At 42.0% G+C, this 26,203-nt stretch overlaps 1 protein-coding gene across 9 annotated transcripts in view; it reads left to right on the top strand.

The window, feature by feature from the left end:
- Nucleotides 1-26,203, top strand: part of ASTN2 (astrotactin 2) — an 800,822-nt gene that overhangs the window by 309,312 nt on the left and 465,307 nt on the right. For all 9 annotated transcript variants that reach the window (XM_032478291.1, XM_032478290.1, XM_032478299.1 and 6 more), the window contains one exon: nucleotides 17,627-17,773. In XM_032478291.1, the coding sequence (XP_032334182.1) occupies nucleotides 17,627-17,773 (147 nt within the window). The remainder of the gene's footprint in view (nucleotides 1-17,626; nucleotides 17,774-26,203) is intronic.

Below are 26,203 nucleotides of genomic sequence, written 5' to 3'. Positions count from 1 at the left end.
AACTACAAAGGACAGGATATATCCAAAGTTCACTGTTTTTTACAGACTAATCCCCCACTGGCTACTTGCAGTTATTTAGCAAAATCCTATAACTAGGGAGAGAAGGAGGTAGAACCTGCCATTCCCACCAGGTGATTCCACCTTCCTCAAGGGCATGGACCCTGCCTTATACTCTGCACCACATGACCTGGAACTGAGTAGTAGTTAAATTAATATTTGGTTCATGAATAAATGGATAAGTGAATGAACAGAAGATTCTGCAACCAATGACTTGTTTTAGAGAGAAGCAGCAGCCTTCATGAGAACCTTCCACAGGGGGAAATAAAATTTAGACATTACCTCTTTGGTGAAGAGAATGAGGTGAGAATGAGTTTCAGCCACTATAATCAAGTCATGTCACACTCTGGTCGTGACTGCCCTCTCCCCCCAGCAGTCAGATTGAGCAGCATAATCTCATCACACCACCTCCTTCTTGGTACCCTTTGGTGGTTCTCCTGCTCTATTACAGTTAACAGCAAACTCCTTAATTTGGCCTTCAAAGCCTTGCATGTCCCTGCCCACCTGTCCAGCCTCATCTCCTGTCACTCATCACTTTTTCCCTTTCATGATACCCTGGAAAATCTGACCTGCTGCTTAAAACACCCTTCCTTCCCACCATCAGGACTGGACTTAACTCTCCCTTTCTAAATGAGGTCCTTCATCCCACCCTGTTCTCCACTCTACCATGAATCAGAGTGTGAATGATATATTCACATCTATAAATTCCCACCCCCACCAGATTGAAAAATTCAGGGGAGTGGGGGCCACGTCTGTTTCTGTCTTGGCTCCTTGTGCCTAGCGGTGCTGGAAGGGTAACTATGTTGGTCTTGGAAAGTCTCCTTTGATGGGTCAGAAGGCTGTCACCTAGAAGGCAATGTGGCAGAGAGTTTTGGTGGCTGTTCTGTGGGGTCGGCCATCTTCTGTTTCAGTTTTATTAGCTCTGTGATCTTAGGTAGGCAATTGCATTTACAGACTTATTTTTTTCCTTTATAGAATGGCTGTAGTACCAGTGACTCCATCATGGAGTGTTATAAGGAGTAAATGAGGTAACTCCATGTAAAGCCCTTCACCCAGGACTCAGCACAGAGTTAAGTGCTTACCCATGTAGCTATTATTACTTTTATTGGGAGGCAAAGTGATACTTCAGCTGAAACTCATTCTCACCTCATTCTCTTCACCAAAGAGGTAATGTCTAAATTTTATTTCCCCCTGTGGAAGGTTCTCATGAAGGCTGCTGCTTCTCTCTAAAACAAGTCATTGGTTGCAGAATCTTCTGTTCATTCACTTATCCATTTATTCATGAACCAAATATTAATTTAACTACTACTCAGTTCCAGGTCATGTGGTGCAGAGTATAAGGCAGGGTCCATGCCCTTGAGGAAGGTGGAATCACCTGGTGGGAATGGCAGGTTCTACCTCCTTCTCTCCCTAGTTATAGGATTTTGCTAAATAACTGCAAGTAGCCAGTGGGGGATTAGTCTGTAAAAAACAGTGAACTTTGGATATATCCTGTCCTTTGTAGTTTAAAATAAGAAGGAAGGGAGAGAAGCAGGGAGGGAGTCTGTGTCTCCCACACTAGACTTTGAGTTGGACCAACCAAGGCATTATGCCCATTATATCATTTGAGGAACCAGATACTGCAAAACAGAAATGAGCATCATGTCACCAGAAACTGGTGAATCTGGGAATTTGGACTCTGCTGACTTTTGCAATGGTATTTTTCATTCTTTGAGCTGCTGACTACCAGAAAACCAAGGGGAAAGCAGCATTGGTAGCGCTGGCCCTGGTTGACGATTGAAGTGGAAGAAGAAATTCACGGTTATGATTCCCAGGGCTGCTGTTACTTCTGCTCTAAGCATGCCTACATCCTCATCGCTGTTCTCATACACTCATATATAGATTCACCCCCCCTCCACATGTACATAGATTTCTGTAAAATTGAGTGGGGCTTCTATTTTAGCTCTTTAGGATGTTCAGATGTGGGCATTTTATAAATAAATAAGCACTAATGTCATTACTATCACTGCTGTCCCATAAATCTAACAGTACCCGCCGGAAGCTCCAGGTGTGTGTCGCACCTGAGTTACAGTTACTTAGGGAACTGCTGCTGCCGTGTCCCTGCCACCTCTACCTGACTGATGCCTCTGCACAGCTCCTGCTGCAGAAATAATCTGTGTCCTTCCATCCAGCACAAGGAACTAAGTGCCCCTAGGGGTGGGGTAGGGAGCATTTTAATAAATACACAAGGATGTATGTCTTGAATGCATCATTGCCAGCCAGCCCTTAATCTAGGAGGAACCATGACAAATCACTAGGTCCAGGGCCACCGCTGATGGTATTTATAGGTAGAGCAGCTAAGAACAGCGTAAACACTGAGCAACGTGCCGAGAACTTCCCATGCATCAAGAGACATCAAGAAGTTAAGTAACTTCCCCAGCGTTACTCGCTAACAATCATCGAGCCTTTCTCATTATCAGCCACTGTGCTGGAAACTTCTCGCTTGAGCTCAAGTTATCTTATGAAGCATGCGTTTTAATTCTTCCTGTTTTATAAATGGGGCAGTGAAACTTAGAAAGACCAGATTATATATACCAGCAACTTCAGCTAGTAATGGGCGGTGCTGGTGCTTGATTCCAGCTCTGGGGGAACTTAAGGGCTATGTTCTTAACTATTCTGTTTTATTGACTTCCTAAGTTCAGTGTTGAGAAATTATTGAGTTGGGTTTTCAAGCTTAATTTGTCTGATTGCAAAGCTTACAAGCCTTCCATTTCACCAGCTTCTGGGATCAATGTGTGAACATAGGGAGGGAGAAAGAGACAGATAGAGAGAGACACAGAGAGAGAGATGCCTTTATAGAGACAGAAGGAACTTCTTCCTTCACTGTGAAGCCAGCCCTGATTTTGTCAAGCAGACTTTATTGGCTCCTTCTTCTTGGCTCTTACCAGGTTGTGAAGTGTTCAGTAAAGCAACCAAGCAGTTTTCCAGGTACCGTGTAATTATATCTTCCCCCAACCTTCTCGCTTACCTATGTCCCTCCAGATCTGGGCTGTGTCTGGCTCCTTGGTGAGTCCTCTGACTTGTCCAGGGCGGCGTACACACCAAGTGCTCAGGGAACCTCTTTTCAATGAAGGGAGGTCTCTTCTAAACTTGAAGGGCCCTGAGGGGTGCTAGGGAGAAGGACTTCTCAGCCTCTCTCTGTCATTCATTCAGTCTCAGCCTCTCTCTGTCATTCATTCAGGTGGATCCCAGAATTAGTTATCTGATCATGTGTAATAAATTATCCCAGCAGGAGCAGGTTAAAACAGCAAACAGGCATCACCTTATTTATTATCATAACCAACATTTATTACCTCAACAAACATTTCTTCTTTGAGTCAGGGATCTGGACACCACATAACTGGTCCTCCAGCTTAGGGTGTCTCACAAGATTACAGTGACGTGGTCAACAGGGCGGTGGTCTCCTCTCAAGGCTCCACTGGGGAATGATCTGCTTCCCAGGCTCCTCATGAGGTCAGTGCAGGAGTCTGTTCCATGAGGGCTGTTAGCCAGAGGCAACCCTCAGTTCCTTGTCACATGGGCCACTCTACAGGGCAGTTCACGATGTGGCATCTGGCTTACCAGAGCAAGAAAGAGCCAGAGAATGTAAGGAAAGAGGAAGTCAGTCTTCTGTACCCCACTCTTGGAAGTGACATTTCATTTGATGGCAGCAAGTCTGTCGGGGAGAGACGTACACCAGGGTGTGAATGACAGGAGGCGAGGGCCATCGGGAGCCACTCTAGAAGCTGCCTACCTTGGTTCCCTGCCCTCTTTTGTTTTCTCCAGACCAGATCTTTCTTTCATTTCAGGTGACTCGTGCTTGTTTGTGTCCATAGACTTGAAGAATGGTTTATCACCAAGCTTCAGGTTTTTAGATTCTATCCAGGGTGTTTTTCAGCCTCCTCTGTGTGAACACCCTCTGCTGGTATTACACTGTGTCTTTGTAGAATAAGGTTTGTGCTCTAACCCAGGGCCTCTCCTTGTCCTCCACTCCAGAGGTACAGTTGTAGATCTCATCCTTTGTCACAAGGTCTTTGGATCCCACCCCTTGGGATGATGAAGGCCCTGTCGCATCCCCAGCACCCAACACAGCATCAGGCACTGGTAGACACCGAGCACATCTTTGTTGACAAAGTGAATGAATGGGTATGTGTTTCAGGTTTGTATGGTGCTGGGAGGGCTGGCCTGAAAGGATTGGAGACATCTTCTCGGTCAAAGCCCACTCTCCTGGCAGTGGACCATGACTTCCTTTCTGTGCTGTTCTCTACCTACCTCCCTGTCCATTTCTGCCTGCATTATGCTACAGGTACCTGTTGCTCCCACATCTCCAGTTTATGTGCAATGCCCTGTTCATCCTTGCTTTTCCATTCTCCTGGACCACATGTCCTGTTTTTCTACTTGGCTAACTCTCTCACATGACAAGCCTCAACTCTCAGGCATGGTTCTCTGACCTCCCAGCCTGGATTAGGGTCCCCTCCTCTGCACTGACCTCTGCCGCCGTGGTGATCCCCTTGCATTGCTTTCTCTGTTTAGGGACCCGTTACCCTGCTGGGCCTTGAGACCCTTGAAAGCTCTGATTCTCTGAATCCCCAGCTCACAGCAAAGAGCTCAGTGGAGAACAGACTCTCGATAAATATTTGTTGAATGAATGCGTTTCCTCCTGTTATAGGCGGGGAGACAGAAGTGCAGAGGGGGGAGGGATTTTCTGAAGGTTGCACAGTGAGTAACGGCAGACCCAGTACTCAGGTTTGGTCTCTTGACTCCAGAACAGAGCTCTTTGCACAGCCCCCCAGGCATATCCTTGACACTAAAGGATGAGGCAGAATGTGGGTCTAGCGTGGCCCTTGGGCTAGGAGTACTGTTCTTTTGGATGTGTCGTATTTCAGCCAGCGGGTTTGAAAGGTTTGCGCCCAGAATGTCAGCCTGAAATGGGTAGAGGCCTCTGTATGGAAATGTGTTTGGGCAGAAGTGCTTTACAGGAAGATTTTCTCCTGTCTTTTTTTTTTTTTCTTCTTCTTTTATCCTCTTTTATATTCCCTCCTCAAAGGTCTAAAGGCAGAGTTGTCTATCTCCGAATGACTATTTAAACACAATGCAACGTGCTTTTGCTGAAATGTTAGTGGTCTGAAGAGGAGGCAATGGATTGGAAAACCAGGGTGGGAAATGCCCCTGTATTTAAAGAGCTAGAGACTGGTGTATTTATGTTAATCACGTTCCCAGGTGCTTAGCAGCCAAACTCCCGCACCCAGGAAATGGCAGCATCCTCTGTCCCCTAGGGGACCCTGGTGCCTTCCTTTATAGGAGTGAGGTTTCAGGTGCTGAGCAAGACCCTTGGTTTGAGAATCCTCTCCTCAGGCCAAAGCTGCTTCTAGGCTCTTAGACCTGCAAGAGAACCTGATGGTAAACAGGCCCTGGTATGAAAAGCAAAGATGTTGCTGGGGTCAAGTAGACCTAGGCTGAATCCCAGCTCTGCCTCTGACCGTGCAGCTTGGGACAAGAGCTTCATTTTCCTCCTTTATAAAATGGAGATCATGGTACTTAATCAGAGGGTTGTCTTTAGGACTCAGTGAAAAAAAGTCAAGTCAAGCACCGAGCATTGGTTCACGGTAGTTGCTTGTGCAAAATATGTTTCCTTTCCCTTTTTCTACATTTGTATGTCTTCCACAACATTCCCGTCAAGAGGCCCCTCTGCCTGAGTCTTCCTTGTTTCAAGGCTGAATGTCCCATAACCTTCATCTGGTGTCCTGCCCTGACATGGTCTCCAGTCCAGCCCTGGTGACTCTCTTCAGATAATGGGCCACTTGTCTGTATCTTATTTAGACTGTCACAGACCTGACTTACATTACCTGCTCTGCAGCTTACTAGGCATATGGCCTTGGGCAAACCATTCCTTCTCCCTGAGCTCCACTTTCCTGCTCCGTAAACTGGGGAGCCAAAGGTTGTTATGAAGAGCAAACTGAATGATGGGCACAAAGGGCCCAGCAGAGGCTTAGCACGTAGTAGGCACTGTGCGTGTGTTTGAACCTACTCTTAGTGGAAACTCACTATCCTTCCAGCCACCTGGTCTTTCTTTCACTTCTGACCCATTCTAAATTTATACAGATAGTTTTCTAGATTCAAAGGTCAGTCTCTGCATTTATTGGTCTTCTTTTGAATGATGATGATGATGATGATGATGATAATGATGATGATAAAAGATATTATGCATCAAGCATGTACTATGCAATATATATTTTCCTATTTAATCTTTCTAATGACCCTGTCAAGGAGATGTCATTTACATTTTATTGATTAGGATACTGTGACTTGCTGAAGGTTAACCAGAAAACAATGAAGCAAGTTTCTCTAACTCCAAAGTCCGCGTTCCTACCATTACTTGACTCTACCATGCTTTAGACTTTGCACCAATCTGTTGAGGTTGTTTTGTGGAGATATTTGGGTATGGTTCATTTTGATTGTGTGTTGACATTGACCAAATTATACTAGGTGAGCCCACCTAACATACAGTCATACATGGGCTACCGTGTCCAGTGCCACAGGGAACAAGAGAGGTGTAAGATGGACTAATTTTGTTCCAGGAGATATCGATTAACTTAGGAAAAGACAACAACTATCCCAAGTGGAGAACGGAGAAACATCATTGTGGGAGCTGGGACAGATGGGTTCTAGGTCTGGCTCTGGGCAATGTGACTTTGGGCAAGGATGTTGTCCTTCTAACCTTTAGCCTCCTGGATTAGACTAACTGATGTAAAGCTATTCCTCCAGCTGCTTCTTTGCTACATGATTGTTTCCTGCATATGGGAGTCTAATGACAGAATATGTTTTTGGAACAAAAGAATAGGGAACCTCTTTTCCAACTTCAGAACTAAAGGGCTGCCTTGGAGAGGAGGGATGGAGACTGGTCTGTGGAAGTCTTGAGGACAGGACCATGTTCATCAGGTTACCACTCTAGGAGTAGATTTTTGTTTCAGATCAACCTAGTCCTCAGCCTGCAGGCTAACAGTGAAGGAGGACTACACAGTACACTTGTTAACAGCTTTGGGATCTAGATCTGGATTTGAATTCTGGCTTTGGGGCTCAATAGCCTTCCAGGCTTGGGCTGGACTCAGTTTCCTTATTTGTAAAATGAGGAGCTAACAAAACTTTATGATAGATTGAATAAAGTAATATCTGTAAAATATTTGGCATAACATATCACACAAAGTAAGTGCTTTAAAAGAAAAGATTATCAGCAGCAACAGCAGTTAAGTGAGTTTTCTTTTGAGCTAACAAGCCCCCAGTTTAGATGATGTGCAAACGCAGGTTGGATGACCATGGTTGGATGACATTGTAGGAAACCACCCGTATCGTATGGTACGTTAGGGTCAAAGCCCGTTTAGTCTTCTATGATTCTGTGATCCCGTGACTCAAATTGGAACAGATGATGCATGTGGCAGGAGTTAAGAGGAATACAGTGTTCCTGTGAGTTGCAGTGATTAGAGCAGACTTCCAAGAGATGGGAATTCTCTTCTCTTGAGAAGTTGTTCTACCTTTGACTTGTCGAGGAAGGTAGGAAGGACAACACGTAGGTGTGGGGAAAGCATGCAGCCTGTTACAAGGGAGGGGACAGGGAAATCTAAGTGCAGCAGAGAGTGTGTGGAACATCAGGCCAAGCCTTATTTCTTATGATTTCTCAGATACAGTCTGAGAATCAGGAGAAAGAGGTGAGGGGGAAGGGACAGGGAGACTGAGGAAGCTTCCTTCCTTTAGAGGCCATGTGATGCAATGGAGGAAACACTGAGTTTGCAGGTCAGTTGGTCTTGGTTCTTATTCCATCTCTGCCCCTTGCTAGTTCTGAACCTTCGGGCAAGTCCATTAAAATCTCTCAGTTTCCATTTCCTCCAATGTCAAATAACAGCAGTGTTGCCTAGAGTTGACAGTAGATGTGTGGCATAAAAGAGTTTCTTGTGGTAAAAGGCACCACAGCAGACCTATCCAATATTAAATACAATAAATAACATTTCTCTTCTCCTGCTTTCACAGACGTTGAACCCAAGTCCAGTGACATCTCGTAGGAGAATGGAACAGTGCCCTTTTTGGCAAGCTCTGAGCAAAAAGCAGCTAGAAATGCGCCTTTGATGAAGATGGGACGTGATTGGCTCTGATTTTCCTTGGTAGCCATGGAAACTTGTAGCTGCTTTTTGCTCTGTCCTTTTGCATCCACTACTTGGTCCCCACTCTTCTTTGCCACTCCCCTTTCCATCAGTGATGTGGGCTGATGGTGGTGATGCAGCCAACAGCCCACAGTCTAAGAGGGTGAACCCAGGGATCAAGTGCCAGTGCCTTATTATTATTTATTTTTAGTTTTATAAGTCAGTACCAGCTGATGATCACCTATGAATCTGAAATTCAAGTGTGACCTTCTCTTCCTCCTTCTTTCCCATGTATGTCTGAGCCTTTGTAGAACTTTATCTCTTTTGAATCATCTCCATGGTTTCTCATTTGCACGCTGCAATTTCATCTATTGAGTACAGCATCTTTTTCTTTCCCCTTATGCATTCCATCAGCCGGTTAAACTCCAGTTGAATAGTATTTAACCTTCTAAACTGGCCTGCTGTACCTGCCTCTTTTCCTTCCTTGCATAGATTTTCCTGTGACTCAAATCCATTTTCCTTTAAATTTTTTCTGCAGTTTTAATTGAGATATAATTAACGTACATCATGGTATAAGTTTAAGGTGTAAAACATAATGGTTTGAGTTAACATATTTTGTAAAATGATTACCACAATAAGTTTAGTTAGCATCCATCACCTCAGATAGATACAATAAAAAGCAAAAGCAAAAAAAGAAGAATGTGTTTTCTATGCGATGAGCACTCTTAGGAGTCCCCTTCAGTACTTTCATATATATCATACAGCGAGGTTAACTGTATTGTATCCCTAGTGCTTATTTTTCTTATAACTGGAAGTTTGTGCTTTTTGACCACCTTCTTCCAATTCCCCCTCCTTCTACCAACCACCCATAGTAAACCACAAATCTGATCTCTTTTTCTATAGGTTTTTTTTTTTAATTCTGTGGATAAGTGAGATCTCACAGTATTTATCTTTCTCTGACTTATTTCACTTAGCATTATGCTCTCAGGGTCCAGTCCATCCATGTTGTCACAAGTGGCAGAATTTCCTCATTTTTAATGGCTAAATAATATTCTGTGTGTGGGGGTGTGTACGTGTGTGTGTGTGTATTTCACAAACTTCTTTATCCATTTATCTGTGCATGGACACTTAGGTTGTTTCCATGTCTCTGCCATGGTAAATAATGTTGCTGTGAACATGGGGTGCACGTATCTCTTAAGTTTAATGCAAGACTATGCTTTCTTCTAACACTTGGGAACCGGAAGACATTGGAGTCCTACAAGAGTGACTATGAAACTATCCTCTATCACTTCCCAGTGGGTGCGTCTTGGTTTCCCATTTATAGGTAGAGGTAGTAATTTCTACCTTGCAAGGCTGTTGAGAAGTTTAAGTAGGCAGATGTACATGAAATCTTTAACACAATGCTGGCATAAGAGCAACAGTTAATTATTAGGAACAGCTGATACTGATAACACCAACCTCTGTATAAATTTTTAAACTAGCTCATTGTTTTCCCTGCTTTGTTCTGTAGAATAAGAGTTCTGCAATATATCAATACTTCTGGAAAAGATCAAGTGAAATTCTGCTAAAGGGGATTTAGTGCAGGCCTTTTCAGAGATTGTAATACTAGATATGTACCCGAGCACTTTAAGAGGTGAATGTGGAATGTAGCATTCTCAGAATTTTTTGAAGATTTTTTTTTTTTTGCTTTTCAAGATACATTTTGTTTTGTGGGAAATACTGCACTGGCTCTTTGGGGCCTTTGGATACAATAGTGTGATCAGTGGATCCGGAAATTGGGGCATAGATTCTAATCCTATCTTCACTCCTCGCCAGTGAGACCTGGATCCAGTGTCATGGAAAGGGCACCAGGCTGTGAGTTAGGAGATATGGTTCCCGGGACCAGTTATTCCCCTGGTGCTGAAACATGAGTTCGCCATTAAGCCTCTGATTTCTTATGTGTATCCTGGAGATAATAGCAGTACCCACTACAGAGGGTGGTGAAAAGTGAATGAGATATTTGTGAGTAATTTGTAAACTAGCAGGAACTGCCTAAATGTCCATTGACAGATGACTGAATAAAGAAGATAAAAAACAAGGTCCTACTATATAGCACAGGGAGCTATATTCAGCTTCTTGTAACAACCTATAATAGAAAGGAATCTGAAAAATATACATATGTATAGCTGAATTGCTTTGCTGTATACCTGAAACTCACATTGTAAATCAGCTACACTTTAATAAAAGGTAAAATTTAAAAAAAAAAGAACCTGAAAAAAGGATGACATCTGTGCCATCTGCATCACCAACACCATTGTCACCACCTCTGTTGTCATCATCTTAAAGTTACCTTCATACTTCCAGGAACAGGTGTCTGCAACAGCCACAGAGAAATCTACAGAGCTAGCTGTTTGTCTGCTGTCAGTGCCTTCATCTTCAACAGGGTGTTCCAAGCCTGCATTACAGACACTCTGCTTATCCGTGGGGCAGAGCTAGTCAAAGGTGTTCCCCACTGGCCTTGCAGGGTCATAATTGGCCCCAGGTAGCTCAACTGAACTGTTTTCTGGGGCGCAGAGAGGAAGAGAAATAGCCATCCAGCTCACCCCTTTCACCATCTGCCCTCCTTGTGAAGTTCCCTCTGGTGGTGCCAGGCAGTTCCTTGGAAGACCTATGGTCAACACAGATGGGGAGTGAGGCCACTGTGAGCCCATCTGTCACCACAGGTCCACAGGGCGAGCTGAGGTCTGTAAGCAGATTGAAAGAGTTGATCCTTCTCTGTTCAGGCCACATCTAGCATATTGATAGCAAAGTTATGGAGGGTACTGATTAAGAACTTGGACGCTGAAATCAATTTTCTAAAAATTTCAGCCCCATTGCCTTTGAGCTGCATGGCCTTTAGCAAGTGGTGGCCTCAGTTTCCTCATGTGTAAAATGTGGGTGGTAGTAGGCAGCATGGCATGAAGTTTCTGTGAAGAGTACATGAGATATTACATGACAAATGTTTAATTATATTGTCTGGCACATAACTGTTTTTTACAAATGTTAAATATGATGATGATGGTGATGACATTCTTTGCTAGGAAAGCTGTTGTAGAAAAAGCAAGTCTATACAAAATATATTCAAGAGACTCAAAATATTACTTTAGAGGAATAAAGTGAAGCCAGCAATATTTGGTTTGGAGGAAAGAAGGCTCAAGGAAACTACACTGCTGTCTTTAACTAAATAAAATAGCTGCCTGGAGGAGGAGGTATTGGATGCACCCTGTTTGATGTGGACATCAGAAGCTGGCTTACAGAGTGAGAGTCTAGGACTGTGTAGTACAATTGTCTCAGAGCAGAATCGCTGCTCCGTAGGGGTTGAGTTTGCTGTCTCTGGAAGTATGCAAAGGCTGGATGAACACCCACACAGATCTTACAATGGAAAACACTATGAAAAATGGGAGACTGGGGGGATTACAAATGATTTAAAGGATACTATGGATTTGAGAGCGCCAAGGTCAGAGAGTCGGAGAACACAAGAAACTAGTTCATGGCAGAGGCGGGGGTTGGTGGAGGGATGAGGAGAGACTTGGCGCCTGGTGGACAAGACTGGGAAAAGGATGTCCCATATTGACATGCCACATTAAAGTAGTGTGTGCAGAATCCTGACTGGAGGCTGGCTAAAGAAAGAGGGCTGCCTTCCCCAGAGTTCTGAGGAAGACCCACTTTCAAATCTTCTTTCCTCCTGCCTCCAGTGTGACACTTGAACTTGTCAGATGTGTGTCCCAATTTTAGTTTCCAGAAATACACGGAGAAACACAGAGGTGCTGGAGCTCAGGTGTGGCAGGAGTCCCATGAGATGCTCAGTGAGGTTAATGGGGCACACCTCCAATCTGTAGTGCTCTCCCTGATATGTAGGAGAATAGCGGCCTTTCAGGGGCTTTTTGTATAGTTTCTGGCTGGGCGAGGACCAATCCTTGCCAAAGAAAATGAATGAATGCATTTGACTAGAAATGAACCAATAACAATATTCCAACACTGACGCCTCTTGGTAGAATGGGGGACAGTATTTAAACATTCATTCATTCATTCATTATTATTGAGCATGTAATATATTCAGACATGCTTTTAGACACTGGAAATAACAGGAGGGCACAAAAAATGAGGTCCAGCACACAGTAGATGCACATTACAAAACTTCTTACTGGATGAGTTAATTCCCAGATCAGGGCATTAAGGCTTAGAGAAGTAAGGTGACTTGTCCATGGGGGCCAGCAGCTGAGTGTAAAAGCCAGAATTCCCACTTGAGCCAAATTACCACATGTCCTCTTGATATCAATGTAGATGCCGAGTGTTGGGCAGTGGGGTTTTGAGGAATCGAGTTGAAAGGGATGATACCAAGAGCATGTATAGATCCCTAAGTGTGTGTGCTTCTTGTTATAAATGTCATCTCATTTAATCCGCACAGTGTGTCTACCAGTTAGGGGTTATCATTTCCATTTTATAGATTAGAACACTGAGGCTCTGAGAGTGTATGTAACTTGCCAAAAGTCAGAAGCTACTAAAGGGAAGAGTTTGGATTTAAATCTCTATGTCCAGAACCTAAACCCAACTGCTTTCTTTTGTTCTAAGTGCCCTTTCTACCTCTTGGGCTCTTCCACCCTAATGTCCTGGGTTCCTAGAATCCCTGTCCCTCACCTCAATTCCATATGCTATTTAAAGAAAGAAATGACTTCTCAGTTTACGACCTAGTCTCTTGTCCCCTGAGGATACCAGGAGGAAGGAATCATTGGGAGCATAGTAGCTTTAAGTTTTCCATACACAGTGGTCTGATGGGGTTAGATCTATTTTCTTCATTGTAAAATGTGATTGATTCAATTCCAAATTTAACTTAAATTTGATTTTCCTCTCTCAACCTGGCATTTCCAAACTGAGAATCAATCAAACCCCAAATTATAGGCAGCGCATGGATCAACAATGCTGAGTTATTTCCGGATGAATTTCTCAAGCAATGCATTTTATGCCATTCTCTGCTGCCATGAGAGGAGTTGGGGGTAAGAGGGAGGGGAAATGAAAGCAAAATTAGATTATTAACTTTCTCCAGTTCCAGCAATCGATATGCCCTGGTGAAATTTTATTCCCACAGCACAGCTCACTCCCTTGCAAGTGATGGGGAGGGAACTGCAAACTGGGATGTGAACCAGGGATAACTGTGACCCTGGCCATTGGAGGATGCTCTTATTATGATCTGGAACTATCATTTACTGAGTTTTGTTTTTTTTTTTTTTTACCAATTACATGCATTATCTTATTTTGTCCTCACATCAGCTGTCCCATTTTTTCAGATGGAGACATTTTGTCTTCTTAGGTGAATTGATAAGTGTCACACAAGATTTTGTGGCCAAGCCAGAATTTGAACATAGGCATGTCTGGCTCCAAAGGCCATGGTCTTTCCACAGTTACATGATGCTATCCTTGGACCCTTATTCTGTGGTGAAGTAGAAGGTAGTATGACATGGGGGAGAGAATGGAAAGAACCAGTTCTAATCCTGACTCTGCCACATACAGATTGAGTGACCTTAGACAAGTCGTTTTATTGCTTTGTCCCTCTGTTCCTGTGCAAAACAGAGATAGTAGCAGTTTGCTGTAAGAACTAAATGAAATAATTCTCCTCCTTTAAACTGTAAGCTTCAAGGACATTGGCTGTTTTGTTAACTATTCCTTTCCCTGTGCCTAGAGCAGTGTGGACAGTGTTGGGGAAGAATTGATGATCAATAAAAGTTTGTTGGGTAGATGATTGGATGAATGAAAATGTTAGGCATGGTGCCTATATCATAGTAAGTAGCCAATAAACGGAGGTTCTCCTCCCTGTCTCTGCTTCCTGCAAGGCAGTATGGAGCCTGGGGGAGGAGGGATTGGGTATTATGGGATAGATAATTTCTACCTTGCCACTATCTACAGCCCCTCATCCAAGCTTATTGCTCGTGATCAGTTCCCTAGGCCAGAAACTCTTAAAAAGTCACCTCTGTTTGAGTCCCACTGTGAAGTTTTCTGCCAAATCCAGTTGCCATGGAAACCCCCAAACCCTAGTGGCTGCTCCACGGGCATCTGGTCTGAGTGCAGACTTGACCTGTGTGCTTTCTTTTTCCTGAACTTCAGAGACAACAGTGGTGTTTCAGGCATCTTCTGCGTGAATGGCTCCCCCAGGATGCTGTTTATTTTCATTCTCTCTTCCACTCCCTTCTGCTTCTTAAAACTCTCCCTCCGTATCCACTCCTTGTGTCTTCAGTTTCTGTAAAGAATAATTCAATTCTTAGTATGTTCTGATAATGCGTTGGACAAAGAGGTAAATACGTCCTGGTTTCTGCCATCAATTGTGAGTTAAATACCAATATCTGGCTTGCAAAAGACCATTTACCAAGGGCCTACCATGCACCAGAAACTGCTTAGCATTTGACATTTGTTGTCTCATTAACGTTTAACGACACTCTTGTAGGATACATCATTTTAGTCCTATTCTCCAGATGAGAAAATGAAGGGTCAAAAAGCAGATGTGACTTTACTGCCCACCCCATTGACTGTTCAAGGCCGTGGGCTACTGTGAAGGTTTAAGTGATGTAGGGAATGCAATTAGCCCAGCAGGAACCCGGGGAGCTAGTGTGAGCACTCCTATTCCTGCTCCTCAACCCTCTTCCCATGACCAGAACTCAGCCCTGTGGAGCCTGGGTGGTATTTCTGGTGGTTGCTTAATTGGTGAAAGGAATGCCTTGGTCACATCCATTTCATGCTGCTGCATGGGCCAGTCTGAGAGATGCACTTCTTGGACACACGCATCCAGGGCATCCACCTCCCCACTGCCAGGTGCCTCTACCTTTCACATCTCATGCTCTAGACCCAGTTCACCTTCCCAAGAGTTTGTTTGTGCTGGACTCATTTTTGCATGTTCTTTCCCTCAGAACAGCCTCTGTAGAATCTGAAATGGAAACTTGGTACTGCTGCCAACTGTTAACCAGGGCAGGGGGCAGGCGTTGTTAAACATCTAAGGTGAAAGTAATGTGTTGATTTTTTAAGAAAAGACCTATGCAAGGCACCAACCCCTGGTCTATACCCCTTCTAGTAGAAAACATTGATATTAGCTTGCTTATGCCATTTAGTTATGAAACTATTGATATTATCAGAGTCTGAAATAGCTTCTTGTGGCTCCCAGATGAGAGAGAAAATGTGTTCCTTTTTTTATGTGGTCATTTTAAGTTTAGGGATTTTCCATCCCCTGACACCAGAGCCATCTTTTTATTTTAACTGCTCTACCATTTAACTAATATTCACCAACGATAATAACCACAGATATATGAATTGCTCCTGCCGTACGCTATACCTTGTTCTAAGAGTGGCAATAAAGACAAAGCCCCTATTCTTAATTTAAGCAATTTCTAGGTTCCAGGCATTGAACTTGGCAGGAGAGACATAAAGATGGTGAAGATGGGATCCCTTCCTTCAAGCAGCTCACTGTTTATTAAGAGAAATAGGTATCTATCCAAAAAAAAAATCCCAAAGTGGGCTGTCAAGGGCTCTTGTCCCATTAGGATCCACCAGTCTGGCAGTGTTGGTTGTGTGTGGTTGGCATGCTTTTTGATAGATCAGTGCCTGTGCCTGGTTGCTAATATTGTTATTCTCATTTCTGGAAGTTCTGATGCATTTGCTGAGATGCTAACACGTGCCAGACGCTATGCTAGGCATCAGGATACATTGTTGGGCAAAAGATGCAATGCCTGCCCTCAAGGAGTTTATCATTTAATTACTAGACTCTAGTGTCTGAATGAGATTTTAAGAAAGACAACGAATATAGGCGATTTGTCTTCCCAGAGAGAAAGGAATTTACATATACCATTAATCTCAATAAGTGATGGGAGACAAGGAAACAAGTGGATTTCTATGCAAAAGAAGTAAGTCCTGTGCTGATAGTAGCATGATAAAGAGCGCTTTCTGTGGCAGCTCTGTAGTAATGCAGCCCTGCCAGCCCCTGGGCTGGGTAGGAGAGAGTAACAGGAGGTCTGAGTACAGGGACCCACCACGAAGGCCTCAGATGCCAGGCTAATCAGCATGGACCACATCCTGTGGCCAGATGCTGGATAACAGCTCAAGGGGTTCCATCACAAAGTGAGATGAGCTGTGCCCCCACCTCCCTTATCTCACAAGCAAACAGACGATAGAAGAGATGAGGGGAAAGAAAGAGGTGAAAATGCTAAGGACATGGAGCACCTAGGACTGCATGCTGTTTCGATGCTGTAAAGGAGGAAGACAGGAGGCTGAAAGATACATCTAGGTTTCTAGCCAGTTCAAATGGCGGTGCTTCCAATACTTCGGGGAGCCCAGGAGAAAAAGGAGGAGGAGGCCATAAGTAGAAGATAATGTGTCTGCTTTTGAACATGTTGTTTTGTCAGGCTCATGGGATTTTCATAGAGAGATGTGCAGAAGATTTGGGCATAAAGGTTTGCTCAAAATAAGAGCATAGTAGGTAATAGAAATTTGGGAATGATTGCTCTAAAAATGGTAACCAAAGCCCTGAAATTAGATGTGAACAGCAAATCCTAAAGAATGAAACTCAGTAGGGCTCAGAATGCAGTGCATAGAATTTCTTTGCTGGTCCAGCACTCTCTTTGCCATGCAGATCCAATCTACTCATTCTGCTGCATTCGTGAAATTGCCTTTAATTTTCTCAGGCAAAACTCCCCTCCCCATCCTGTGTCCTCTCTACTTGCTCTTAACACAACTTGCCTTGGATTCTAATTAGCTGTGGATAAACCTGTCTTTGCCCCCCAACTTGTAAGTTCCTGAACAGCAAAAACTATTCTTATTCTGCTCCATGTGTGTCTCACATAGTTGGTCATCTGTAAATGCTTGGGAAATTCATTTGAATGGATCAGCCTCCTACAGTCTGTGAAACCCTTATGCATATGTCACGTAATCATCAGAATAGTGATGTGTGTTATTATCTTCATCAGACACATAAGAAGACTGAGGCTTGGAGAATGAAACAGGTCATAAGTTAATGAGGACTGAAGCCCAAATTTGAACTGAGGATTGTCAAACTCCAAAGCCCATGCTCATTTCCCTAGGCCCTGTGAATTCAGCAACATGGTATCTTCTCACCTGCTTTTGAAGTGAGCAGAGAGTTTAATATCATCTAATTATTATCAAGAATGACCAGGCTAATTGAGAGGGGAGAGGGGAGAAATGCCACAATTTTCAGAAAGTTTGTTTCTTTCATTGAAACCAAAAGGGATTTTGCAGAGATTTTAAACCAAGACCCAAAAAGGGGTCATTGAGGTGTCATCACAAGCACAGAGGTTGGAAAATATGGTTTCTTTTTCCAGCTTGAAAAAGGAACAGGAGTCCTAGATTCCATGCTATTCCTATTTCTGACGTGACTGATGTGTCTTTGTGTGTGTTTGTTTTACTAGGTTTGCTGAAAAGTCCAGTGAACAAGACGGCCCTGACACTGATTGCTGTGAGCTCCTGCATCCTGGCCATGGTGTGTGGCAGTCAGATGTCCTGTCCACTCACTGTGAAGGTGACTCTGCATGTGCCGGAGCACTTCATTGCAGACGGTAAGAGCTGAGCATCAGAGATGCTCCACACCTGCTTGGCACCTTGCATCCCTGTCTGGTTGAATGTTCCTTAATTGTGCTCGTCACTCAGAATTATGTTACCCCCCCCAAAAAAAAAGAACATCCAAAGACCTTGGAAGAGTTTCTTATCGTTTAGAATCCTGGATTATTTGAATGGAACGAAAGACTGCTTTTATTCCATGGGCAAGGATAAGGTTTGTTAATAAAGAAAGAATTCAAATGTGGGTACAGAAAGACTGAGCTACTTCAGGGAACCCACTGTTTCTTATCATGCTATCCCTGACTAAAAATAACCCCCCAAAAATAGTCTTTGTGAATTAAAAAAATATGACAGAGAGGATTGCATGAGCTTTGTTGGAATTTCCTGACTGTCCTGGATAATACTCATATCTCATTCCCTATAAATGCACTTTAGAAGCATGTTATATCCTACATTTACTCTTCACTCAATTAATTTGAATTAATGAGTTACTGTAGTCACTATACTCATTCGCAAAGCATTGTCGAAGAAGCTGATTAAGGTGCTTGATATCTGTGGCTAAAGTGCCCTCCAGAAAATTGTTCCGGTTTACATATTCCACCAGGATGTGATGGCACCTGTTTCCCAGAATGCTTGTCCAAATGCTTGGCATTATTATTTTTAAATGTATTGAAAGTTATCATAAATACAAAATAGAAGACATATTAAGTATGCAGCTTAAGGACTTTTTACATGAGTTCATCTAGATCAAACCATAAAACATTTTAAGCCCCTTCAGCTTCCTTACACTCCCTCCCAGTGAATGCCCTCCCAGAGATAACCAGCCTTCTGACTTCTCACACCATATTACTACCATTATTTTTTAAATTTTTTCCAACTGGATATGTATTGAATGTTTTTGAGAGCCTAACTCTATTTTTTCACCCTTATCTCAATATAATTTAATTTTATCTCCATTTTTTAAGATACAGTGTTTATAACTTAGCACCAGCCTCTTCAGTATGTTCTGTCCAGAGTGGAACATTCACCTTCTTTTTCTGAAACACCCAGACTCTATTAAAGCATGTTGTAATTGCTCCTATTTCACCATAGTGAACCAACCCTTACTTGCTTTTCAGTTGAACTGCAAATAAGTTCAGTATTTTTCATTTTATATATATATTTTATAAAATATATTTTATATTTTATATATATATAAAAATCAGTTGATTTTTTGACCTAAGACTTTTAGTGCATCCCTAACAAATCATATGTGCACACAAGACAGGAAAACACGTGAGTATGGGATGGCAAGGGCATCGAGGAGGGAGGCAGAAGGAGCAAAATTCACTGAAGCAACAAGGCACTGGTAGTGTAGGCTCCTGGAGCTCGGAACTGGAAGAACTACCAGAACCTAGATGTGGCTAGAACATGAGGATGGGAGAGTAAGAGTGATGAACAATGAAGCTGGAAAACCAATAGGGTAAATTTTAACCATTATTGAAGTCATGTGACCTTTCCTTTTGTTCTCACCAGTCATTACTCATTAACTGTAGAATGATAGATTTTAGAGACATTCACATTTTGAACATTTATTTTTATAAATGTAGAAATGGAGCTTCTAAGGGGCTAAATAATATGCTCAAGGTCATGATAAATAATATGGCTAAGAGAGGCTGTACAATAATACAAACATGAATTCAAATGCTTGTCCTGTTATCTGCATCTTCTGTAGCCAAGTAAATTACTTACCTCTTTGAGACTCAGTCTCTGAATCTATAAAATGAGAATGATAATAATACCTATCTCATAGGATTATTGTGAAGCCTACAATTCCATATTTGTTAGATTTTCAGATAGCACATAGGAGGGAAATATTAATATCAAGGGATCACCAAAGAAAACTGCAAAACTCTTGTGATAGTTTGGAAGGATGAAAAATGACGTGATGAATTAAAAACTGCCCTTTCTTGATAATTCTTATTCTGACCTGTCATAGACTTAAAACTTTATAACTACATGTAGACTTATCTGTTTCTGCCTCTAGACTGGAATCCCTGTGAGAGCAAGAGTATCTCTAATGACAAGCACATTGCCTGGTCCATGATGGATGTTCAATAAATATGTGTTGAATAAATGAATGGGGCCTAAATTAAAGCAGAATTATGGATGGTTCTGTGGGATTCTTTTATTAGATCTCTAAGCAGAAATGGGAGACTGAGTGAAGGAAAACTAAGGCCGAGAATGCATAGAAGTCCAAGAAAGTTGGAAATAACCATGGCGTGTACAAGTATTTCAGACACAATTTAGCAAACATGGTGGGGGCAGCATTAGAAGGACAAAGCCCAGTGCCTCAGTCTTAAGGCATAATGGAACCCTCTTCCTCTACATGCTGTAATATCTTGATAAGGAGTGTATCTTTGAAATGACATATGTTTGGGTTCAAATCTCAGTTCTACTGCTTAGCTGCTGTGAAACAGAAAAATCAGTTAAGCTCCCTGAGTTTCTTTTTCTCATCTGTAAAATGGTGCTTATTTTGAAAAGATTGAATGTCATAATATGTATAAAATGCCAATAGATTATCTGAAACATTGTGATTGCTCAGTAAATAACAGCTGTTATTAATCTGATTCCTAAAATGATCTTGAAGGAAGAGATATCAGATGCTGTACCATGGTAGGACAAGAAGGTATAATAAATTATATAGATGAGACCTATTCTCAGTTAGGAAAATGGAACAGGAAGTCCACTATATGCCCCTCCCAACCCCTGGCCCATGGACATGACTCCCAGTGGAAGACATTAACACTTGAAGATCCTCATTTTTCTGGGGATCAGCAGGAATGTAGAGAGCAGCAAATACTCCAGGTCAAGTGGGCAGCTATCTAATAGTTCTAGGCAACAGGCCTTCCACAGCACGATTCCAGTGCCTCATGTGGGTGGATAATCTATGTGCATTTGCTCATTCCACTTGTCCAACAGCTCTCCACAGTGATCTTCATTATCCCCTGTTTTGGGAGATAAATCAGGACTTGCAAAGGAGTAGAATTCAACTTCCTTTGGAGGTGGAACATGATCTGACAAAAAAAAAAAAAAGGGTTTTAGTAGGGTTTCTAGCTCTGATTTCTGGAGATATGAGAGTGTTATACAGGGAGGCAAGAGAGGAGGTGATGATGATGGTGCCTATTTTCTTGAACCCTTATCATCACTTGGCATTAATATTTATAAATGTATTGGGGTATAGCATACAGTCAAGAATGCAGATTTCATGTGTACAATTCAGTGATTTTCTTTGCATATATTTATATAGCCAGATCAAAATGTAGGCTTCCACCCAAGGCCATTGGCTGAGTTATAAATGAAAACACCATCAAAAGGAGACCCATCAGGGTGAGAGCAGCCCTTGTCAAATGGCTCCATGGCCACCCTAGGACCATGGCCAAGGCAGCTCTCACCTTTCTCACCTTCCTCCATGAACCTTAGGCTGGCCTTAGTAGAGAGAGCTCTCAGCCAGCCTTGTGCATTGGGCTGTCCATGGTGTTGGAGTATTGGAGGTGGCTGAGTAATGGGTTTGGTCTTCAGGAAGAAAATGAATTCTGCACTTGTGTTACAACATAGTTGTACTTGATGCTTACTCGCCATTATAGGCAAAGGTCAGCATAATATAGTACTTGTCTAAAGCCCAGCTGGCAAGAGCAATAAATACTGATAGTCCCCATCCAAGCCCTTGGCAAATATCATCCCTTCCTTTATCTGGGCCTTCTCAAGGCCACTGGTGGCTTTTTGCCCTGCTAAGCACATAGTGGAGAGATGGACTAGATTTGTGTCCAAGCTCACTGAATTTGATATTTGTTTTTTTCCAGCTGTGGCCTATAGGTGATCTGCATTTGGCTTATCTGGGCTGATGATCCCTAGAACTAGAATCACATTCTCTAGGAGTAGAGCCCAACTATTAATATTTTTAACAAGAACTTGAGGTGATCCCTTAACAGAAGCTTGAAAGCTGCATCAGTGTCTCTGTGTTATCTTCCTTTCATCAGATTAATAACTCCTTGAGACCCCCGTGGAGCCCTGATAAGGGGCTCTGGCTTCTTCCATCTTTGACTTGATCAGTGCTGTTTAATGGAGTTGCCTCATGGTATAATTACAGTGATTTCCCATAGCACTGAATACCTTGTGAATGCTCCGATATGAATTTTATAACAAAGCAGCTCTGATCACACAGATTTGGCCTTCATCCAAATTGCCATGCAGGTAGCATTATTGATGGATAGTTATTGGTTAACTTTAAAAGTACATATGAATTGAGATACTGGTTTGTTCATCCCTTGAGTCTCCCAGTGTGTGTCAGGATATGGTCACCCAATATTCTGGCCCTATGGGAAGTCAGTAGAAGAGATAACTTTTAAAGGAAAAAGCTGTTTAGATTATGTGGATCAGATGGTTCTATTCTAGTGCAAACAGATAGCACTACACCTAGAGTTCTCTGTTCTGTTTTGTTCTGGTAGTTGTGCTTTAAGAAGGGGAAACATATATTGGAAGTCATCCAAAATAAAGGAATTGCAGTCAAGATATTGGAAAAACATTGTTGATACCTAATGACCTATTAAGGAAAGGGTGGAGGAGAATCATTCTGTAAGAGGAGTTGAAGGAACCTAGACAAAAAAGTGAGCTTAGTATTATTGTACATATCTGTTATAAATATGGCAGTGTTCAAAACACTTTACATAGAGTTACTAATTTAATTCTCATAGCAGAACTGTGAGGCAGGATTTAGCATCCTCATTTTGTATGCATGAAATTTAAGTTTTAGAGATGTTAAGTGATTTGACCAGATTAACGCACAGAAGTGGAGCAAGGTATGGAAGCCCAAGTCTACCTGGACCTCTCATCCGGGGTTCTTCCAGGTCCCATGCTTCCACAAAATGACCATAGTAATTATCATTTGTCTTGAAAAGGGAGCAGGCTTGTTCTGGAAGTTCCCAGGAAACAAAATTAGAGCTATATGAGTGATGAGGGTGATCAGATATGGAAGATTACCCCTTCGTCTCAAAATGTCTTTACTTTCTAAGCTTTAGTCTCATTATAAAATGGGGATAATAGCAGTACTTAGAGAGTTATTGTGAAGAATAAATGAAATAATACTTATAAAGCTTTTAGTTCAGTACCTGAGACCTAGTAATGGCTCAATAAATCATATAAATGTTAGTAGTTGTGATAATATTTTTTATAATATTGGAAGGGGATCATTGTAAGGTAATGAGTTCCCCATCTCAGGGAATTTTCAAAAAATAGATGACCACATTTCTTTGAAACCATAGAAGAAAAGTGAAGGAATGTGTTTGGCTAGGCTACATATTATTTTGATTCAGAACCATTTTATCATAATGTAAATTTTTAAAACACTTAAATTTTTAGAACCTTGAGAGTGTGTTTATTCTTTACTACCTCAACCCTGAGTGTCACCCATTCTTTGCCTAGACTCAGAAATAGAGTGAGATTCAGGAATAGGTGATGGCCAGATATGTCTCAAATACTTTGCTTGGTTAAATACACCTCCACCACACACACACACACACACACACACTGGGCTTTTTCTTGCGTTTATATGATCATTGCATAAATATCCAGGCCAAAATATCAATTTGTTAAGATTGAGTTAGTGTGTTAGCATTGACTTTTGGGTTGGACTAATGTGGTATTCAAGTCTTCTCTGTTCCCTATGACTGAGGAATTGGCGATTATGTGTTCCTTACCAGCCTATGAAGTCATCAAGTGGAAATGTTCATCATTAGGATGGCCTGGTTCATTAATATGCCACATGTGTAGCTGCTTTGAAACACACAATTATGTACAGTGAATCTTGTTCTATGTTTATTTGCTTGTGCCCCTACTTTATGTCTTTTCACCCAAGAGAGTGAACTAATGTGTGGCTGTGCCGTTAATGAGGAATGAGGTTCGTAATTGACTTCAGAGTGAGTTTGCAGTGATTTGAATACATGGGAGGAATATTTTCAGCTCTTGGAAGTGAAAATTACACCACACTGAAGGTGACTGCTTAGTCACAAACTGCCAAACAACTTGTCTAAAAACAGTAGTTCCTTGGACATCTTGCTCTCTGGAATTATCTGGAACTTTGTTTGAAAATATTCAGTTTTGACTTCAGACCTTTGAGCTTCATGGAAACTGTTTAGGTGTAAAAGTGCTCTACAGTATGACTGCTGCCTTTTCCATCCTTAACTTCTGTACACGCACATAATGCTATTTAGACAGATAGGCTGCCTTGCCTTGTATCTGCCTCCCTCTGTACATTTGTTAAAATGTCACTCTCCACCAGGAGTATCCTTCCTAATTAACATGTATTGCAACCCTACCCATCTCTAAGACCTAACTTAGTTTTTTTCCTTCCTCCAGAAACCCTTCTTTAACCAAAACCCTAAAACTTCTTCAAAGAGAACACCCACCAGAAATAATCTATCTTTCCTTGAAAATTACATAAAACTATACTTGTACTTTTCTAATGACCCCACAGTCTACCTTCCAGCACTGTTATTGTTATGCATGTGTCATTAGAATAACTGCCATAGTCCTAAAAACTGGCATCCCATATTAAATCAAGTGTGCCTCCAATCTTTTCTCAACATTGCAAACAGCAGTCTTTTAAAATGAAAAATCTCAACATGTTGCCTCTTCCCGTAAAACTGTTCAAGTATTTCTTATTGTACCATTATAAAGAATGAAGTCTTTAACATGGCTTTTAAGTCCCAGGCAGATCAGGCCTCTGCCTGCTTCTCTAGCCTCACCTTATACCACTTTCTCTATTGTTTCGTTACATATCCTTGGCTGTCTCCTGCTTCTGGGCCTTTGCACATGTTATTCTCACTGTCTGAAAATTTCTCCTCACCTCCTCAGTTTCCTCGGGATAAGTTCCATTTACCCTATAGTGATTGACCTCCCTTTTTCATATCCCAGCCTCTGTTTGGCTCATACTTTTTCGTTCTCCTCAAGCCCTGCTTGATTCCTTGATTGCACTTATTTCTATTTATAATTATATTCTTATCTACTTAATGTTGCATTCTCCCACTGGGTTGTGAACTACATAAGGATAGAGATATTTGTTTGTTTTTCACATTATGTTCAGCACCTAGGACAGCGCCCAAAATTTGGTTGAATGGGGAGAAAAATAGATAAGTGATTTCAATAGCTAGACTTAAATTTCCTTAAGGGCAAAGCCACAGTTTATTCATGTCTTAAACTATTATGAAGCCTGATGATGGTTCTGACTCAGTAGATATATAATAAATTATGACTGTGAAATGAATGAAGGGAGAGAGGGCAGGCAGGTGGATCCAGATGCCCTAAGAAGATACATTCTGGGCAATGACAGTGCAAGAAATCTGAGGCTGCCTCCTCTTCTTATGATTGACTTCACTTCCCAAGGTTTTTTTTCCCATCCCCAAAGATAAGAAACTATAATCAGACTCACATCTCTGCCCACCCTCTCCCCACCACAACACCAAAATGAAACAAGCTTTATCCCAGAGCCCAGAAAGAGAGGAAAATATAAATTGAGCTGAGATTCAGAACACCCAGGAGGGAGGTGGCAATGAAATACCAATAAACCGTATTAATATGCAGAAATCAGAAAGAATAGGTTGAACTCCAACCCAGGTTTAATAACTATATGCGAGAGTGCGGGAGAAGGCAAGGCTAGCTTTCCATCAGAATTAAAATGAGATAGATAATGAAACTGGTAATATAATTATAAACTGTGAAAACTTCTTCCCTTTTCTCTCTTCTTGTATTTAATGGGCAACTTGCTTAGCGATGGCCTGGAGCTGGTGCTGGGAGCTACGGGTACCCCCTAGAGTGGAATCGGTGTTTTTTTTTTCCCCCCTCAAAGCTCTTCATTAGAAAAGTCTAAATCCACAAAACCATGGAAGGAAAAGAATGCTTCAAGCCATTTCTTCCTTAAATTGTAATTGATCCCCAGGTTAAAAGTGACAAGGGGCTTGAGGGAGAACAAATGCTGGAAAACCACTCTAAGCAACTGAACATGTTCAAGCTTTTAAAGATATCACAACAACCAGTTGGGTTGGGATTTTTAATGACACTCTGTGCTAAGATGTTAGCTTGGCTTCCGACCAGGATAAATTGTTACTAATTTCCTTTCTTAACAAAAGGGATAACTCAGTTTGACATCCAAAATTGGAGACTAATTTCTGTGTTTTGATAGTGAATCGAGTCCAAAAATATATTAGTAGGAACTAGGGGCAGAGGATGGTTGCAAGGGGTAGGGGAATTTAATTTATTCCCATTAATAATTCCATTCTGCTGTTGTAAGTAGAAGGCTGCTTTGATTTTTTGACTTGGAGGAGAGAATGGCAGGTGGGAACTTTAATGGGATGGAGCTCAGGAGTATAGAGTTAGATATTACATCATTGTCATCT

Source organism: Camelus ferus, chromosome 4 (assembly GCF_009834535.1).
Source record: "Camelus ferus isolate YT-003-E chromosome 4, BCGSAC_Cfer_1.0, whole genome shotgun sequence".
Taxonomy (NCBI): Eukaryota; Metazoa; Chordata; class Mammalia; order Artiodactyla; family Camelidae; genus Camelus; species Camelus ferus.
Note: the sequence above shows the minus strand (reverse complement) of the source record. Positions and strands in the feature narration are given on the sequence as shown.